The 19,606-nt window shown below is 63.1% G+C and overlaps 1 protein-coding gene across 17 annotated transcripts in view; it reads left to right on the top strand.

Moving 5' to 3' along the window:
- The window catches only part of CMKLR1 (chemerin chemokine-like receptor 1), an 80,910-nt gene extending 70,231 nt beyond the window's left edge, over nucleotides 1-10,679 (top strand). For 7 of the 17 annotated variants that reach the window (XM_068911049.1, XM_068911047.1, XM_068911048.1 and 4 more), the window contains 2 exons: nucleotides 7,987-8,077; nucleotides 8,789-10,679. In XM_068911049.1, coding sequence (XP_068767150.1) covers nucleotides 8,861-9,946 — 1,086 coding nt within the window. In that variant the 5' untranslated portion in view covers nucleotides 7,987-8,077; nucleotides 8,789-8,860 and the 3' untranslated portion in view covers nucleotides 9,947-10,679. Of the gene's footprint in view, nucleotides 1-310; nucleotides 2,574-7,986; nucleotides 8,078-8,788 lie in introns of those variants that run through there. The other 10 variants (XM_068911050.1, XM_068911042.1, XM_068911051.1 and 7 more) reach the window with 5 other exon arrangements.
- The last annotated feature ends 8,927 nt before the right edge of the window (nucleotides 10,680-19,606 follow it).

The raw sequence follows: 19,606 nt of genomic DNA, 5'->3' as shown, positions 1-19,606 counted from the left end.
CAGAGCCCTGCGGCGTCCCGGCTGCACGGGGCCAGGGGCGAGCGCGGCGCGGGCCTGGGAGTCGCGGGCTGGCGCGCGCCGAGCGAAGGCTGCCCCCGGGCATCGTATCGCTTAGGATCCCGGTCCGAGCCGGGGCCAGGCTGGCTCATCCCTGGGAATCCGCTGCAGCATCCAAACCCGCCCCGGGGCTCGCTGGGCACAGCTGGAGGAACAGCTGGGGACGGCCAGGCCAGAGCGACGTCGCGAGAGCGTCGGGGCCGGCGGGGGGGGCCACGGCACGGCGCGGCAAGGGGGCGGAAAGCCAAGGGGCAGCTGGCGCCTGGGCAGCGGCCGCGGGACCGCCAGCGCCGCGGCGGGCGCCCTCGAGGCCGAGGTGCGCGTGCCCGGGTTCCCGAGGCGGGTGCTGCGTCGCTCAAGCGGCTCGGGGACGCTCGGGGTTTTCTCCGCCGTCCCTGGTGGCGTCCCAGCGGGGAGGCCGTTCCTGCGCCCGGCCGGCAGCAGCGGTCCCCGCTGCCCCGCGCTGGGCGGCCTCGTGGCTCCCTGCAAATCCTCCGAGGCCCCGGGAGCGGAGGCAGCTGGGCAGGCGTCCTGCTGCCTCCCCTGCGCCCCTGGGCTGCGCTCGCGGGTGATGGCCGGAGGGCAGATGGTTTCCTCCCGGCGGCTTCTCTCTCCCGCTCTGCATCCGAAGCCAGAGGAGCAGCTGGGCCGCGAGGGCCGCGGCGCTGGGCAGGCGCCGGCGCGGGGGCGAGCGGAGGCTCGGACAGCGGCCGGGCGGCGAGAGCGAACCCGGCTGGACGTGCAGCAGCACGCGAGGATGTCCCAGCTCTCGGGGAGGGGGGGTCCTTCGGCTGCCCTCCCCCTGCCCGGGCAGCTCCCGGACCGGTGCCGCGTTGGCACGGCCGAAATTCCCCCGAGCCGGGCGGGATGCCCGGCCTCGTCCTGCCCGAGGGGCGCCGGGTGCCAGGATGCCCGGCCTCCCCCGGCCCGCCGCATCCAGCCTAACGCTGCAGGAAAGCGCAGTGAAACCAGGGTCAGGGTCGGCACGTCCTGCCGCCGAGTGTCACTTCCTCGTCTCGAGGCCGGGGCGGTCTCTGCACCAGCCCAGAGCCTTTTTTTGGTGCCAAACGCTGCGGTTTCATTGTTCTCGCCTCGACCACGCGCGCACATCCTTCTCCGAAGGAGAAGGGTCGGGGCATCGCCGGCGGAGCCTGCTCGGCCGGGGGGCAGCGATGACGTCGCGGCGGGTCGCGGGTCGCGCCGGCTCCCTTCCCGCGGGATGCAGGGATTCATCCGGCGGAGGCGCCGCAGCAGGCGGCCCCGCGGGCCCCGATAACTCTCCCCGCCGCGTTATGTGCGCTGGATCCCGCGGAGGTGCCCGGCAGGTGGTCTAGCGCCGTGCCCAAGGGAGCCAGCCCGCGCCGGGGGCTTTTCTCCCCCATGTCGTTGCAAAGCGCTTCGGGGTGGGGGGGTTTGGTCCACGGCCTGGGGACGCCGGAGGTGACAGCGGCACCAGCGTGCCGGCTGGCGGGAGCGCTGGGACCCGCCGCAGTGGAGCGGCGTTGCAGCTCGTGGCGCTCCCCTGGGCCGGCGGCGCGGGCTGGGCTTCAGCCGCCGCCGCCTCCGACCTTCCCCTTTCACCACCCGCTTCCTCCTTTTCCTTTTGCCCTTTTCCCTCTCCGCGGGAGAGGAGGGGCTGCCGGGGGGCTGCTGCGCTGCCGCGGCGGGAGCGGGGGCCGAGCCTCCCCTCGGGCGCAGCCGCGCCGTCCCTCGGCGGTGGCAGCAGGGACAGACGCGCCTCCTCTTTTCGCTTTGGCTCCCTTTAGCATCCTCGAAGTCGCGGCGGTGCGCCGCGCGGTGCCTTCTGCAGGCGGCAGGGCTGGCGGGAGAGGAGGATCTTGGCGAGGCACTGTTTGCAGGAAAAGGGGGGTTTTTATGGGCCTTTTTATTGCCTGCAAAATGCCAAGAGAGTCTAAAATTAATAGTGACCTCTATAAAAAGAAAAAAGAATAGAAGATAAAAGAACTTTTCTTATCTCAGAAGCAGCTCGAGTCATTTCAAGCAAGGCAGAAACATAAACTGCCCTTTTAAAGAAAACCTTTGCCTTTGAAGGTGCAAAATCCCAGGATTTTCCCCTTCTTTAGTACTAAACCTCCTGCAGGAGCAGAGAGGACGCGGGAGGTGGGGAGCCGGGCGGCCTGGGCGGCCCGTGGCCCCCGGGGCGCTGCGCACCTCGCGCGCCTCCTGCAGCGGTTTCGCCCGGCGGAGAGCTTTGCGCGACCTGCGCCGGGAGGAGAGGCGGCGGCGGCGGCTCGCGGAGACCGGAGCGTCCCGCGGCCGCGGCCAGCTCTGCCCAGATAAACACTGACTCATGCTGTTATTCTGTTCCACCCTGGGCAAAGCGGGCTTTTTTTAAGGCTGCCTTTTCCAGTTATTTCTTTTTTTTCCCTTCCCCGGCTCACGTGGGCTGAGGACGAGGGGCTGCGGGTGCCGGCCGCGCACGGGCGGCGCGGGGCCCCGGGCTCTCTCCGGCAGCGGCGAGGAAGCGCGGATGTGCCCCAGCACCGTGCAGGCAGGTAAGAAGCGGGCTCCCCCACGGTGATGCTTTGCCTTGAGCCTCCGCGGGCGAGGGGGACGCCGGGGGGCTGTGAGTCCGGGACACCCCCTTTGTGGTGCAGCCAGCCTCCGGGCAGCGCCCGCTGCCTCAGTTTCCCCTCTGGGGACTGGCTTTGCCCCGCTCGCTCTGCCTCGGGGCCTTGCACGGGGCCCGGTCGGGGACTCTGACCGTGAGCCGGAGGGACGGGGGGGTGGAAGGCGCCTGGGAGGGACCTGCATGTGTTGCACGGTGCACAACGGGGACAAACGAGGTTCGTTAGCAGCCAAGGAGCCCCGCTGATGGGGACGGATCCGCTCGGGGGGGTCGGGCTCGCCCCGCTCTGCTGCCAGCGCCGGGGGACGAGCAGGTCGCGGCTCTCCCCGCTCCCACGTCCCCACCGGGGCGCCGGGGCTGCCGAGCTGCCTCCCGCCCGGGGGCGTCCTCGGGGACCGGGGCATCGCCGCGGCCCTGCAGGAGCCGTTACCATGGCGACCGCCGGCTAAAATCAGGGCGAGCCGGAGCTGGGTACCGGCAGCTGCTTGCCCCTTTCCTTGTGTTTTCTTGCTGCCCTCCCGTCGGGTCACCGCGTGTCACCCGCGGCTGGAGAAGCTGCACACTTAGAAAGCACCGGTGACAGCGGGGCGGATGGAGCAGCCTCGGGTGACGGCTTTGATGCAATGTCCGTCCGTCTGTCCGTCCGTCCTAGCTGGGGCGTGCTCCCCCCGACAGCGCCGGGCGCTTGCTGCGTTCAGGACCCGGCCCGCGGCAGCAGGGGACGCTCCCGGCCGGTGCCCCCGGCTCCCTGAGCCCCCCCGGGACAAAAGCGGGTGAACTGGAAAAACTGACGCAGGGGGTCGGGTTTGGTGCCCTCCGGCGCCGAGCGAGGACACCCCTCCCGAGGGGCGCCCCTGGCCAGCGCGCGCGCAGGGGTCGTGTTTTGAACCCGCTGCACCCTCGCGGAGGAGCGGCGTTGCTGCCGGGGCGGCAGACGGAGCCGCGGGAACCGAGGACCCGGCCGGGGCGGAGGCGAGAGGACCTGCCCCAGCCCCGAGCTCTTTTCAGGCGCTGCCCGACCCAGCGACGGCAGCGGCGGCGGCGGGAGGCCGGGACGGCTCAGACGAGCAACCGCACGTTCCCAAACATCTGCCTGCAATTGTGTTCCCAGCGCGGGACGGGGCCGGGCGGCGTGGGCAGCCTTCCCAGGCTGCCGGCAGCGGCTTCGGCTCGCAGATGTCGGAGGAAGCGGGTTCAGGAGAGGGGATGCAGCGGGGGCCTCGGAAGCTGCTCTTTTCGGGGGGTGGGAGGGGAAAAAACCCTCGAGCAGAAATGCGAAGCAGCTGGGCGAGGGCAGCTCCTCGGGTCGCCGGAGAGGTGGGCACCGCTGTGCGACGCAGCGGCCTCCACCCGCCTGGCTGAAGAAATGCTGATCGCCGTCTCGGGTGGCTCCTGCCGCCGTTTCGGCGGAGGCGGGAGGACAGAGATGAATTAGACCAGGCAAGGAATAAAATGGCTTTGGCTCAAGGGAAATATTTTTGGAGTGGAATATCGAAACGCTCTCGCAGTTATGCAGGTTTTTCAGGGGAAAACTTGGGTTTTTTTGCAGTTGAAAAAGGAGGATGTTTCATTTGGAAGAGGCTGGGAAAGACCCCCCCCCCGGCTTCCCCTTCGGGGCGGGAGGGCAGGTGAGGTCTTGCTGGCCGGTGGCCGGCGGCTTTGGGCTGTCTCCGGGCGCTCGCTGGGATGCCGGGTTGGCCAGCCCCGGGCTGGATGCGGCCGCGGGCTGCTCCCGCATCCCGGCTGCTCCTCGGGCGCCGTCCTTGCTGCTGCCGCACGCCGAGGCCGGCGGGCTCCCGGTGCCGCCGCGCTCGCCCCGGCCGCCGCTGGGGGGGTTCGTGCAGGGCCCGCTCCCGCCGCCCGGCCCGGCCGAGGTCCGGGGGCTTCGCCTCCGGCAGCCGGCTCGTCCGTTCGCCCTCTGAAGTGCAAATGTTAAATCCCAATATAAAAATAGTGTGTGGGGGGGGAAGAACAAAGTAAACAGGCAAGTCAAGTAAATAATCCATTAAACAGCCCTCTGAAATGTCAAGCTGAATGTCATCGCGTGCGCTGGGCGCAGTGATTGAAAACAAAAGGAGGAGATTTTACATTGAAGATGTATGAGCGGGCAGAGCTGGGACGCGGCTGCAGCACCGCAGAAGTGCCTTTCCCGCGCCGGCCGGGGCACGAGAGCCTGCTCCCGCTGCCGGCTCCGAGCAGCACGAAAAACGCAGCCTGCCCCGTTTCTGACCGATCTTGCACGGGCTGGCAGCTGCCGGGGCCTCGGCGGCGGGCGGCGTGAGCGGTTCGCCGTCCCCGGGAGGGACGTGGCAGGGTCCGGGCCGGTCGGCTCACGGCGTTGAGTCACTCACAAACGCCTCCTCCGGAGCCCTCTGCAATTCGGAGCGGTGAAACCGGGGTGGGAAAACGCGCGGACGGGCTTCGTCCGGGCTTCCCGGGCGGCGGCAGAGCGGGAGCCCCGCGGCGGCTCCGGCTGGACGCGCGGCCCCGCGGGAAACGCGCGGGGGACCGTGCCGTGCTGGCCGGCCTCGCGCCCATCGGTGGCTTCGCCTTTCGGAAGGTGACAATGTGAAAAGCGCCGGTCCATGGAGGGAACAGCCGGAACGGCTCATTACCCACGGACATGAATAGTCAGCAGTGCAGCACCCGCTTCTGCTGATCCCGTTACTTCCACTGCATCATCAACTTTAATTCATCCTTTCGGTGCTCGAGGTTTCGCTGGGGCAAGGCCTTCTTCCAGCTCAAGCTAATTTACAAGCTTTGTCCTAAAACCTTATTTATTTTGGCCGCTTTTGTCTCCGTGGACCAAGGCCGGGAACAAGGCCGAGAGAGCAGCGCCGTGCCCTGGCCTGGCCCGGCCCGGCTGGTCCCACCTGGGCAGGGCAGACCCCGCGGCGCGTACCTCCTGCGGGCGCCTGGGCCTGGGGCCGGGGACGGCGCGGGCATGGGGCGCGGGGAGACGGGAGGGAGCCGCCGGGACGGGGGCACCGCGGGGGCCGCGTCTGCTCACGGGCAGGGGAGGCGCCGGGAGGAGGGATGCCGAAGGCGCCGGGGCTTCGGTCCTCGCCAGCGCGACGTTTCCCGGCGGGGGCGTAAGCGTGAAAGCTGCGGCGCTCTCGGCCGTGCCGAAAGCTTGTGCAAGCCAGGGCTTGGATACCGGAGCCGGGCAGACCCAAACTGGGCATTTTTGACAGCAAGGAATTAAATATCAATGGAAGCGGTGGAGTCTCCATCTCTTGAGGTCTCCAGGCTGTCCACTGGACGCCGCCACGGAGGGTCAAAGATGAGCTCGGTGCGAGGGCAGGAGGGGAAGTGAGGGGTCAGTGATTTCACGGGCAGGCGAGATGATTTAAGCGCCCTCTTGGCCTCAAACTCCGTGAAGCCGCTTATCTGTGGAAGAAGTGCAAGTGCAGCTGGAGAGAGGAGACTCCGCGCCGCAGGGGTGAGCGTGCCCGACGCTCGTGCCGCAGCGCAGAGCCGGGACTGGCGGTCGGGCAGCTGCCCCCCGAAAGCCGCTCCTCCTTGCAGCACCGCGGGCTCCGGTCCCGAAAGAGCAGCGGAGCCGGGAGCCCGCAGCCTCCCTCCCCGGCAGTCAGGGCTGCTCGGCTCCGCCTGAGCAGGGTTTGCAGAAACCTGCTTGGAGAAACCAACCGCTGGCCCGACGGGCGCCTTCCCTGGCCGTCCACGACGAGGCCGCGCCACGACAGTGGCCACCGCCATTGCGGGAAGGGGCAGAGGAGCGGGGGGGTCCCGTGCCGGAAGGAGCAGAAGGAAAAGCTCAGGGAGAAACAACAGGTTAAAGTCCAGCCAGGATGGACTTTCAAAGCGGCGCTGCCAGGGAAGATGGTGCTCGGTGCGGTGTGAACTTTGAGCTAAAACTCACGGAAAACAGCAGGGTCCAGCCTGTCCGCGAGTGCCAGGCCAGTGCTCGGGGCAAAGCCGAGAGCCGCATCCTTCCTGGAGGAACAGGAGCCTTCACGGCGGCCGGGCTCAGTGCAGCCTGGCACCAGGGTGCTATTTGCCCAAACCTCCCGGTGCCTCCTGGTGCCTCCCAGTGCATCCCAGTACCTCCCAGTGCCTCCTGGTGCCTCCCAGTGCCTCCCGGTACCTCCCAGTGCATCCCGGTGCATCCTGGTGCCTCCCGGTGTCTCCCAGTGCATCCCGGTGCATCCTGGTGCCTCCCGGTGTCTCCCAGTGCGTCTCAGTGAATCCCGGTGCCTCCAGGCACTGCTTGGCTCGAGCGAGCGGGTCCCAAAGCATGGGGCACCCGCGCACCTCGGGGTCGCCCGCCCCGTGGGGACAGACACCGACCACCCTCTGCGCCGTGGCACCGAGCGGCTCACACGCCGCTGCTGGCTCCGGCGCGATCGGGCTTTGCTGATTGCCTTCGGTGGCTCTTGGCTTGAACCCACCGTGAGTATTAGCAAGGGAGTTGTTGAACCCGTTTAAGCAGGGGCTCTAAGTGCCGGGTGGAGAGGGGCTTTTGGTTATGGCAAATGGCACTGTTAGTTACCACAATTAAAATTTTAAAACACGCAGGGCACCTATTTAATCAGAGAAAGGACCGTGCTGGATTCCAGGCACCTCACGGATATTTATGGCTTTAATTATTTATAATAATGTTACTATCGGCTTGAACGTGGGGTTCTTTGTATGTACATACCGATGCTGGCTCTCGCCAGCCTTTTTTAGCTTATTACGTGCTCCAAGCGTACCGTGGGCTGGGAGGTGCGTTGCAGCTGCAGCGGGAAGATCGATGCCCCACGGCTGGAAAGCGGCAGCAGGAGGATTTCTCCACTGGGGTTTCCCAAAAGCTCCCTGGAACCGCGGTGGCCTTTCCCAGTTGCTGGAGGAGCCTCTGCAGCTCTCCGGAGGGGAAAGCCAGGGGCTCGGGCGCTCGTGAGCTGTTGCGAAAGGCCAGCCAGAGTGGGGGTACGGGGGATGCTGCAACCCAGCGCTTGGTCTGTGTATCCTAGAAGAGCATCCTGGCCCCCGTGAGGCTGCACGTTGCCGGCGCCGCGGGCTCCAGCCGTTCCTTCGCGGGAGGGCTACTGGCGAGGGCCTGGCCCTCCGAATCGCCGGCCCCGAGGGTGCTGGCATGCTGGCAAAGGCTTCTCCATGGCATATGCATAGGGTTAAATCACAGCAGCTACTGCTCGTTTTTAGCCCGAGTATCTGTTTCCTCCCTTAACCCCAGCCTCCAAGGGTGAATGGCCTTTGTTTGATCTGAGCCTTAATATTACGGCTCCGTACATAAACATGCTTCCGTAAGGAAGGAGCTCCCTTTGTTTGGCTGCCTTGGGATACTAAACCGCCTGCGTTTCCTCCTGCTGTTTCAGGGTTTCCAGCTGCTGAGCGTGCGGATAAAGCCCTGCTGCAGGGACGTTAGGAGCAGAGCTGAAAATACAGCCATCATACAGGAGAGAAAAGGTGAGATTTAACGCTGGTTTTTCCAGGGCCAGATGCTAGCCCCGGCTGCGTGCTGTGCCCAGCCTGGCAGCAGCGGAGGTGCATGTTCAACTGCATGCAGCATTTAATCAGAAGCTTGCAATTTGCTAAGCGCTCGGGAGAAAAAAGAGAAGGGCCATGATGTTTTGCAGTGGCAGGAGGATCTTGAAGCTATTAAGGAGCTGTTAATGAGCATAATGCTGATTTTTCCCCTGGAGGTAGGTGGGTAATAAACCTATTTTGCAGGATGAGGCTACAACCACATCCTAGTGATGACAAATGACTCTGAATCATGTCCTGTGGCTCAGAGATCTGATTTCTGTCTTGGTAAGAGGGCTGTAAATCCAAGCAGAGGAGCCGTGAGAACAGCTTCTGCCTGGGGGTTTGCAAGCTTCCAGCCCGCCCACACCCAGCGCACACAAACAGCAGGTGGCAAAAAGCCACCAGGCGCCTGGGAACTTGCCCCACGGTCATTTTGGAGTTGACATCAGCGCTTGTATCTCTGGCTGTGTTTCTTCCCCTGGGCCCCGGCTCACCTGCTCAGGTGCTGCTGTTAGCTTCACATACCGAGCTGGCTCTTCCCAGGCCCTGTTGTGCCCACGCAGCTTTTGTGGGGGGCTCCCTCCTCTGGAGCAGGCTTTGGTGCTTCCCCAATGTCTGTATTGTCTCATTTAACTTCATATGTTTGCACAGCAGAAATAAGCAGAGGCATCATCGGTCAGAGACTCCCCCGGTACTGACAAGACTGTGATCTGTTTACAGACAATGGGCCTGCATAATTTTTCTGATTACTCTGAATATATTCATAACTATAATGACGATTCAGATTATACCTATGATGAGTTTGACAGCCTGAAGACAAACCCATCCCACGATGGAAAAGACATTGCTAGGATCCTCTCCGTTGTCATTTACAGTGTGTCCTGCGTGTTGGGGTTACTAGGGAATGGCCTCGTCATTGCAATCATAACTCTAAAGATGAAGAAGTCAGTCAATGCCATCTGGTTTCTCAACCTGGCTGTTGCTGACTTCCTCTTCAACATCTTCCTGCCCATAAATATTGCTTACACTGCCATGAGGTACCACTGGATCTTTGGGAAAGTCATGTGCAAGTTAAACTCCTTCCTTCTCATCCTTAACATGTACACCAGCGTCCTTCTGCTCACCACCATCAGTTTCGATCGCTATGTGTCGGTGGTTTTTCCTGTCTGGTCTCAAAACCATCGATCAACCAACCTAGCATATTTAGTTTGCTTGATTATCTGGACCATCGGCATCATTATGAGCTGCCCTTCTCTCATCTTCCGAGACACGGCGCAAGCCTCCAGCTCCGTGATTTGTTTTAGCAATTTTTCCCTATCCAGCAATAAATCTTATCTACCGCTGGCCTTAGCAAGACACAGAACAGTGACCATCACCAGGTTCCTCGCTGGGTACATCCTTCCCATAACCATCATCACCTTCTGCTACATCGCCATCGTCTTCAACCTACGACGAAACCGCCTTGCCAAATCCAAAAAGCCCTTCAAGATCATCGTCACCATTATAATCACCTTCTTCCTTTGCTGGAGCCCCTACCACCTGCTGAACCTCCTGGAAACAGAGCCTCACACAGTCCCATTCTCCGTGTTTGAGATCGGCATTCCTATAACCACGGCACTCGCTGCCTCCAACAGCTGCATGAACCCTGTCCTCTATGTCTTCATGGGCCAGGACTTCAAGAAGTTCAAGGTTGCCATCTTTTCCAGACTGGTCAATGCCCTCAGCGAGGAGACGGGCCACTCCAGCATTGTTCACAGGAGCTTCTCCAAGATGTCTTCAATGACTGAGAAGGAGACAACGGTACTGTAAACTCAGCCTGGATGCCTGTGGCAGTCACAGTCCTCCGGTGTTACCCATGCCCACTGCTAAAACGGTGGCCACCCTGGCTGTGGCCACTGGTGCAGGGGAGGGCACAGTCTGATGCTGTCCTGCAGCATATTCTTTGACTGGCTTTGCTGCCTGGGGGCTGGCAGAAGTTGGAGACCACTGCTTTGTGCATACGGAGAAAACAAAACTGCCCTTAGCTTTTCTTGGCAATTGGAAAGACGGTTGCACTGAGCTGTCCCAGCGCTCTCCAACTATTTAAGAAAACATTTCCTGACATTCCTATATAACCTATGCATCGTCTGGCCTATATGCTGTGATAAGGGCGCTCCTGCGGCTTCCAGAGACATTTGCCCCCTTAGAGGAACTGTGTTGCGCAGCGGTTTTAACACACGTGCAGATGAGAGCCTGTGCTGTGCATGAGTTACGCGGAGGTCCGTGAGGACCCCACGTGCCAGAGACGCTCATGGCAAAGGGAGAACCACCAAAAGGGGGAAAAGCTGGTGCATCGCTCATTAAGACAGCGAGGGTGGACAGAGGACGTGCCTGAGGAGGCACGTCTGCTGCCGGCCGCCCGTGAGCCGGGGCTGGCGGGGCACCCGCCGCCTGCAGCGGCCAAAACGCTCGCACTCTTCTTATCTCCTATGTACGCGTATAGCCACTTAACTGGTATTTTTAAGTCCTTAAATATATTGGTACTAGCCCAAGCTATTTTTAACCGTGTTGTGAACCCTCTGTGCCAGGCAAGTTGTCAAAGACAAACTGATCTGGGACAAGAGGGCTGGCCCAAGCTGCCTGGGGGTCCCGCGCGGGGCTCACGAGGGGTTTCGCTTTGGAGCCGGTGGGGCAGAGAGCATCCCAGCCCGCCCCGCTGGGTCGCTCCCAGCGTCGTCCTGGCTCGCTCCCAGCAAGCCGGCGTGGAGGGGACCGAGCCCCTGCAGAGCGTCTCCGTAAGAAGGGTTTGCAGATCCCAACCCTGCTGAACCTGGAAATTTAGCTTTTCTCTTCGGCAGCCCGAACCTGCGGCCGCCTGCGCAGGGCGGGAGGTTGGCCTTGTGCACAGCGTCACCAAAATGGCAAACTGATGAATTGGGGGGGGGAAGAAAAGGAGGAAAGACCCATTCGAAGTTTCTGTTGGACAAAACCCACTTTGCAGCAGCGTGCCGAGCCCCCGCATTTCGGGGCCGCTGCGGGCACCGAGCCCTAGGCCAGGTGCTCTGCAGCCCATGCCGCGGGCTGGAGTTAGCCCGGGGCGCTGGGACGCGTGCCCGGGGCGCCGTGCCCGGCCAGCCCTCCCGGTGCCCCAGCTTCCCGGGACGGCGGCGGCGGAGGGGCCGGGGAGGCTAGCGGCCACCCAAACCGTCCCAGGAGCAACGACAGCGCCTTGCTTCGGGGCCTCCCCAGCTCCTCTGCTCCTTTGGGACTCCCAAACTGTGTCCAAAACCTCCTGTTTTCTGCTAACAGCGGTGGGTGAAAAACCCAGGTCCTCCTGCACTTAGCAGCTCAGCCCGCGTTGCCCTCGGGGGATCTGGGATTTCAGCCACTTCATTTTACTTGCTGCGGGTTTGGTCCGAGTTTGGCCCGGGGCTTGGAGTTCGCAATGCATCAGTCCCAGCGGAAGGTTTTTCTTCTCTTTCTTATCAGCCATCAAGCAAGACGCCCTTGGCGGGTGGCCGCTTCCAGCGAGACCGCGCCGCCCGCGGACAGGTCTCTTCTGAAGGAGAGGCTGAGCCAGGGGCTCTATCCAATTTCACGCACAGTTAATTTGGGAGATAACTCATGATTTGGGCTTCTTGGCTGCGGCGAGCAAGTGGACCCCAGCGTCATGCTTATTTATGTGCTGGCTTCTCCTGTCCTTCCCACGGGAAGGGGGAAGGCGAGGAAAGGTCGAGTCCTTCGGTGCCAGCGCTCGAGGCCGGAGCAGGGCTGCAGCCGGGCGGCTCAGAGGTGCTGGGTCCGGCCGGCCGCGCCAGCGCTGGCGACGTCTCGGGGCGCCCCGGCGGGCAGTGGCTGGTGCACGGCGGCCGCCCTTGCAGTCCTTGAGAGTCTGCTCACAGGCACCTGCAAAGCCCAAGCTATTTATGTATTTGTTTGTTAAATGCAAAAATGGGAGGGGGAAAACAAAAAGCGAATAGGCAAGCTCCCAGAAAAAGACACTAAGCTATTTACGGGTTCCTATCAGCAGAAGCTGGAGCTAGACACAGCTCTGAAGGGGTTCACAAAGGCCGGCGATGGAGCCGCAGCGAGGAGCGGCAGGAACTGCTCAGCTCACGCCGAGCACGGCGAAGCGAGCTGGCCTTCAAGCAGCCTGTCGGAGGCTTCCCCTGCGGGTGCACTGCAGCGGTCAGCCCTGGCCCCCCGGCCCCGGCAAAACCCCGCAGGGCCTGTGCCACAAGCCCCGGACCGCGCTCCCGGGGCTGGACGGAGCTGAAACACGACGGGGGTCCCGGCAGGAGGGGAAACACCGTGTCCTGGCACCGCTGCGGTTTGGCAGCCCCCTGCCCAGGCTGCCAGGGGCAGGGCTGAAGGCTTTGGGGTGCTCTGGGTTGGGGAACGTCTTGGGGCTGCTCCCCTGGGCTTGTGCATGGGGGGGGGGATCTTTTGGGCTGATGCTGGGGGCTGGTGTCCAGCTCTCGACGCTTTCCGCGTTTGCCAGGGTGCCACATGCAGCCTTTCCCGGGGGAGGCTGGTGCTCGCTCGCGGCAAGGCTGGGCTCGCTCGCCTCGGTGAGGGGCAGGCTCTGCTCCTGCTCGGGCAAGCTCTCCTTAACTCAGCCCTTAAACAGAGCTGTCTGTCTTGTGCTCCTTTATTTCCTGTCTTTTAGGGGATGGAGACTTGGCTGTTTTTTCTGGGCTTGCCGTTAAATGCTTGCGTTATAGCAAGACATGAGCCGTGCTGCAAGCCCCGTGGCACGGCCCAGCCGGCAGCACTCGCCCTTTCGGCTCCCAAAGGACCAGGAAGGGTCTGAGATCGCCCCCGAGGGTCTGCACCTTCCCAGTCTGCCCTCCGTCTCCCGCCCCGGCAGGCTAGGGGGATGATTTTGCAGCGCCCCGTGTCCTCGCTTCGTCCGCCGCCCTCGCCAGCACGCGGCCGGGCAGGAGACCCCCGGCGCGCCGCTGGCAGAGAGGTGCCCGGCCTTGCTGGGGCTGCCTTTGCAGAGCAGATTTAAGACAGGAGCCCACGAGTCCGATCTGGTAAAAATGGGGTGGATGTGGGCAAGGCTTGGGACCCGCAAACAGCATGCGTTCAGCCTGAGCCGAGAAGGGCGGCGCAGCGGGATGGTGGGGATGATAAGGGAAATGAATAGCAGATTGGTGACTGCCACCTGTTGGGTGCTGCTCTCCATAGCACGGGCGGCCGCCGGGCCGGGGGGCACCCGCCGGCGAGGTGCTGGGGGGCCGAGCCGGCAGGGCTCCTCCGGGAGCCGGCGGGTGCCCCCCGCGGCAGGCAGCTCTCCTGCGTGGGAACGCTGGGGCCCTTCGCTCCGTGCACCCCCACGATGCAGAGGGAGGAAGCCTGGGCAGAGGGAGGTCGGGGCAGCAATGGGGCCCGGGCTCCCGCTGCATTTCCCCTGCAGATTGGGGTGAGACGCTGGGCGTCCGGCTCCGGCCCCAGCCCTGCAGCGCCCAGGGCAGGGAGCAGCGCCCGGGCAGTATCTGGCAACGTGCTGGGTGGAAGAGCCCAGCGAGCAGCCCCTTCTGCAGGAGAAAAGCAGTAATTCCAACAGTGCAGCTGACTGGGGAGAAACGCGGCCCTGACCCCGCTGGATCCCGGCTCGCTGGGGAGAACCGCTCCGAGGACGCCGGTGGGTCGCTCCCGGCACGTCGCGCGGTCGCAGCAAACACCCGGGCCCTTGCGCACAGCTCGCGCGCCTGATGCATGACTCTCCGCCTGTCTCTCTCTCTGTCCCTCAACGGGCCGCGCTCTTAAGGGGTCGGGGGGCTGACGGTGCAAACCTGCAGGGCTTTGCCGTCCCCTGCGGCAGGGCGGGCTGCGGCTGGCGATGGCGCATGGGCCGGGGCGAGGGGCGGCAGGCGAGCCCCGGGGGCGCTGGGCCGTGCTGTGAGCGGCTCCCGCGGGTCCGGCCGCCGGCAGCCCGACCCTCCCGGGCGGCGCTGAACCGGGCACGCGCCTGGCTAACGTCGGTGGCTGGATTTCATCAGCCCGTCTATTATTACTGCAAACAGCTTTTCCAAAAAGTGATGGCTTGGTACATAACCTTGGGTTAAATCATCATTATAATGACAGCTTTGGAAACCTAATATTTGAGCTCGTCTTTGTAGCTGTTTGCCTATTTAATATAAAACCTGTTTTACATACAGATGCACCCATGCGTGCTACAGCTCGGCGCGCGGAGCGGGGAGGCTTCCCGGGGCTTTTCATCAAGCGCTCGCTTCCCAGCGCGCCAGTGTGTGAATTCGTGACCCCAGACTAAGCGGAGAAGGGAGGACTCGGGCTGCCCGGTGCCGCCTCGAGCTCCCAGCGCGGGACCGCTGGCAACAGCCAAAAATACGGCGGGGGACGGCGACGTCCCGTGTCACCAGCCAGCGAAGCCGCGTTGCGCTGCAGCATCGCTCTTCCGGGTTATAGTTTTCTGCCGAGTTGTCTCGGTATTGCCAGCACCTGGAGCAGAGCCGGGATCCTGTTTCTGGACAAGGAGAAAAAGCTCCTGAGCGTTTGGTTGAGCGCGTGAACGTGCGTCCTCCGACGGGGACGGCCTCCGCGTCTGGCTCTGCCGGGGAAGGCGTCCGCCGGCGCCGCAGCCCGCTCTGCCGCAGCGGGGAAAGCCGAGCTGCCGCCGCTCCGGCCGTCCCTCCGCTCGCGCTGCCTCGGCTCCTCGCAGAGCCTTTCGCCTGGGCTTTCGGCTGTTTCGGGGCAGTGCTTCGTGCGCCGGCCAGGAGGCGCGCGGGCAAAAGCTGCGAGACGCCTGCAAACCTCTCCCTCTCGCTAAGGGCCATCCTTCAAAGCTGCCTTCGGCTGCAGGTTGCCGAATAATTAGGCAGCATGGTCTGCATGGTCCCCCGCTCCCTTTGCCTAATTTGCTAATCGGGGCAGCGAGCAGCCGACAGCGTCTCCCTCTGGGTCGCCGTCAGCGCGGCGTGTTCGCTGTCGGATACGATCTGGCAAATGCTCTGTTACACTTATTTGGAAAAAAACAATTATTAATGACAGCACCGAGATCGGTATCTGCTCGGGAGCAATGTGCATCTCGCTGTGCTCCGGCGCCGTCCTGCCCGGCTGCGAGGAGCCGCTCTCCCGGCGGCCGCCGCCGAGCGCCCTTGCCGGGCGATGCTGCTGCCGGGCTCGGGAGCGCCGGGAGCCGCGGCGGCCGGGCCGCCCGTTCGGCTGCCAGCCCGGCCGCCAGCGCTGCTTTCCCGCCTGCTTCCCTTCTTTTTAACCAAACGGTAACTTCAGGGAAAGCGAGTTGCTGAGTTCCTCTGCTTTGGCCTTTGGGGCTGCTCCTCAAGGGCTGCGAGCCGCCCGGCTGGGCTGCTCTCTGCGCCCAGGCGAAGCGCCTGCTCCCCTCCTGCCGCGCCGCTTTGTCCTGGCCCGGCCGCGTTTCGGGCGAGCCGGGGGAAGCGAAGGAAAGCCGAGCTGTGTCCCCGCGCCGCTCCCTGAGCATCCCCGGGGCGCGCTGGTGGGCGGCAAGCAGAGCCTGCAGAGAGCATTAAAAACGCAGGCATACAAAACAGAAAAGGGCAGAAACATTAACAAGGAGACCTCAGCGGCAGAGCTACTCGCTGCCTAGGTGCTTTTTAATGCAGAGGTTTGCTTTTTGGCAGAGCAGCAAAGAGATACAGCCAAACTGTGCCTCAAACACAGGCCTTTTCCAAGGGAATGCTTTTCCATGCTTGAACCCCCCCTCCGGTGTCCTGCCGGGCTCACCCGGCTTTAACAGCGGCAGAGATTTCGCTCTGCAAAAATCGGTGGGTTCGGTCACGCGGGGAAGCTCGTCCTGCGGCGCTCTGGTCCCCGGGGCCGGTGCCTGGAGTCGGGGGTCTCCGGAGGGTCCCGCCGACCCCGGGTCTGCCCTGCTCCCGCGTGTCGCGGTGATGCACAGCCCCACTCTCAAGCTGCGAGATGGCCTTCGCTGTGAATTATTTCCGTCCTTTTGAATAAATCATGTCGAGCAGGTTAACGAGACCGTGAGAAACCTGAGCTCAACGTGCAAAAAAAAAAAAACGCCGCGGGAGCGTCTTTCCTCGCTGCGGCCGCAGGACGGCGGGCAGCGAGCGGGGCGCCGCCGTGCCCCGGCTGCAGCCCGGTTGGGCGAGCGTCCAGGGAAAGCGGTGACGTTTTCTGAGCAGCAAAGCAGCTCCGGGTTCGTGGGACTCAGCACCGAGTTCCCCTCTGCGCAATTAAGCGCTGTGCTTAGCTTAGCTAAGGCTGAACTTGAGGTCAAGGTTTTGGGGCAGTGCAGAGAGAAGAGCAGCTGCCCTGGGAGCTGGCACCCCAGGACCCCGTCCCCAGCCCAGGATCATGTTCCCAGCCTTGGGACCCCCAACCCCAAGACCATGTCTCCCAGCTCTGAGACCATGTCCCCAGCCCCAGGACCATGTCCCCCAGCCCCGGGACCCCTGTCCAGCCCCAGGACCATGTTCCTCAGCCTCTGGACCCCTATCCCAGCCCCAAGTCGATATCTCCCAGATCTGAGACCACGTCCCTCAGGCCCCGGGACCCTGTCCCCAGCTCCTGGACCCCAACTCCAGCCCCAGGACCACGTCTCCCAGCTCTGAGATCATGTGCCCCAGGCCCAGGACCCTGTCCGCAGCCCCTGGACCTCAACTCCAGCCCCAGGACCACGTCTCCCAGCTCTGAGATCATGTCCCCCAGGCCCAGGACCCTGTCTCCAACCCCCAGACCATGCCTTCCAACCCCAGGACCCTGTCTCCAGCCCCAGGATCACATCTTCCAGCTGTGAGACCATGTCTCCCAGCTCTGAGACCATGTCCCCAGCCCCAGAGCCATGTCCCCCAGCTCCTAGACCATATCCCCAGCCCCAGGACCATGTCCCCAGCCCCAGAGCCATGTCCCCCAGCTCCTAGACCATATCCCCAGCCCCGGACCATGTCTCCCAGCCCCAGGACCATGTACCTCAGCCCCAGGACCATGTCCCCAGCCCCAGGACCATGTCCCCCAGCTCCTAGACCATATCCCCAGCCCCAGGACCATGTCCCCCAGCCCCAGAGCCATGTCCCCCAGCTCCTAGACCATATCCCCAGCCCCGGACCATGTCTCCCAGCCCCAGGACCATGTACCTCAGCCCCAGGACCATGTCCCCAGCCCCAGGACCATGTCCCCCAGCTCCTAGACCATGTCCCCAGCCCCAGGACCATGTCCCCCAGCTCCCAGACCATGTCCCCAGCCCCAGGACCCCGTCCCCAGCCCTGGAGCTGCCGCAGCTCTGGACCCCCTGAGCACCAGCTCAGCACCAACGGGCCCTGGGCTGACCTGGCCCCGCCGCGTGCCAGGAGCTCGCCACGGGCACGGTCCCATCATGCGGCCGCCGCAGCGTGCCCGCTCCCCGGTAATTTGTCCCCGAGCGTGCTGCTGTTGCTCTCGCTGTAATTACAAGCCGTTCGCCGAGACCTGGTGACTTTGGGTCGGGTTTCATTTCACACGAGTGTTTGGGAAATTCCTCTAGAAGATCCAAAAATCATTTCTGTGGAGCACATTGCAGCCCTTAATGACTGCTCTTTTTCAATTAGCTGTCACAGCCCCGAAATAAAGCTGTGCTTTGCATCTCCGATAAATCACGCCCTTTATTTGGAATTGGCTTTAAGAAAAAAAAAGAATAAATATTTTATCATTTCTCTTCCCTCAATGCCAGCCTGGTTGGGGCCACGTTTAAATTACCTCTGCCGCATTCAGGCAGATTGTCAACAGTAAATTTTACGGAAAATAGTGAAAACGATAAATAAACATGTTTCTTTTGTAGGGGATGAATATTACTGCTGCTCAGATTTATAGCTCTCATCTCCCATACGTTTTATGGCTTTTGTAAAGGTGCTGTCACAGGCTTCTCTATTATGCTGCTAAGATTTCCCCCCCCCCCTTAATTTACCTAGGGTGATGCACCGGGTGCACCATTCGATTTGGGAGCCGGAGGGACCCTCTTGCTCCCACTTTTGCTCCGCAGGGTCGGCACCGCCGGCGCTTTTCCCCGTCCGCAGGCAGCTGCGGGCGGGAGCCGGGGCCGTGCCGGGGCTGCGGGCGCGCGGCGACCCGGCTCGGGGCGCAGCCCCCCGCCACCCCTCGGGGGCGCGACGAGGAGGCAGGTGCCAGGAGCTGGCAGGAGGCGCCGGGTCGGGACCCCCCCCACCCCGGGCGGGACGGAGCCCCCCGAGCCGCGGGAAAGCGGGGAGCGCTCCCACTGCGCTCCCGCCTCCTCCTCCCCGGCCCGCAGCCCAACTGGGGGAAAAGCAGGGAGTTTCGGAGTCGACCCCGTTGCTAAGGCAACCACCTCAGACCCCCCCCAGCACCGTGCAGGATGTGTGCGCATCCCGGAGCAAAGCAGGCATTGTATTGCCGCAAAGGCGAGCTGAGCAAAAAAAAAGTATTTCCAAAAGTCCGGGTACGCGGGCGCTTGGCAAAGGGACCCGGAATAAAGTGAGCGGCGGTGGCAGCGGCGGCGGTGGCAGCGGCAAGCACGACTCAGCTTGCACGCCACCGCCGCCGAGCCCTTTCTTTGGGGACCCTGCAAAGCTGGTAAAACACCCACGAAGGAGCCGCTTTGGTGGCGTTTTAAGTCTTGCCATCCGCAGCGGTTCAGACCCAGGAATAATATCACTGATTAATGCTGGGGAAGGGGCGGAGGGGCCGCGACGTGCAAGTCCCTTGGCTCAGGCTCGGTTTCCCGCGCCCGGTCCAGCCCGGCGGCGGCAGGCACCGCGGCCGCGATTTGCCAGCAAAAACCATTGCCCCCCCCCTCCGCTCCGGCTGCCGGGTCTTCGCCGCTGGCCGCCCTAGACCTCGCGCGGCCGCTTTCCGCGGGGACGCCGGCGCCGCGGGCCACCCGCTCCACAAACACACGCCGAGGCAGGAGAGCAACAAAACGCGCGTTTAATAGCCGGCTCGACTTGAGGCTTCGCTGGGACAGAGGCTGGCGGTCCCGGGACCGCCGCAACCAGAAGAGAGCAAAATCAGATGTTTTTTTTTTTCTTTTTTTCTATTTTTTTGTGTGTGTGTGTGTGTTTTCCTCCAGTGGGAGAGGGTTCGTCTGGCCACCTAGAAAAACCTCGAAGGCTTTGTCAAAGGAAGAGTTTAAAAACACGGTCGCTACGCCGTGCGAAATACATTCAGCGACGAGCTCAGGCTCCCGGCAGCTCCCGGCAGCCCCCGGCGCCTCCGTGCGCGGCGGCCCGCTAGCCGACGGCGTTTCCCACGCGCGCTAGAAAAATATATTTTATTTAAATTCTCCTTTTCTCAGTGGAGTTTTCTTCTCTCTCCTGGAGTACAGCGAGCGCTCTGCAATTCAGAACCGCGCGTGTATTTCCATCAAGACCCAAGAGCTAAAAGCCAATCCTCAAATGTCTAGCGATAGAAAAGGCGGCGCACGACATATGGCTTTTGCACCCACGTCCGAAGGGGACTCGCAGGCTGGAAGGAGGGTGGCAGCGAAGCCGTGGCGGGGCCGGCGGCCGG

The sequence above is a fragment of the Struthio camelus genome, chromosome 17 (genome assembly GCF_040807025.1).
Source record: "Struthio camelus isolate bStrCam1 chromosome 17, bStrCam1.hap1, whole genome shotgun sequence".
Taxonomy (NCBI): Eukaryota; Metazoa; Chordata; class Aves; order Struthioniformes; family Struthionidae; genus Struthio; species Struthio camelus.
Note: the sequence above shows the minus strand (reverse complement) of the source record. Positions and strands in the feature narration are given on the sequence as shown.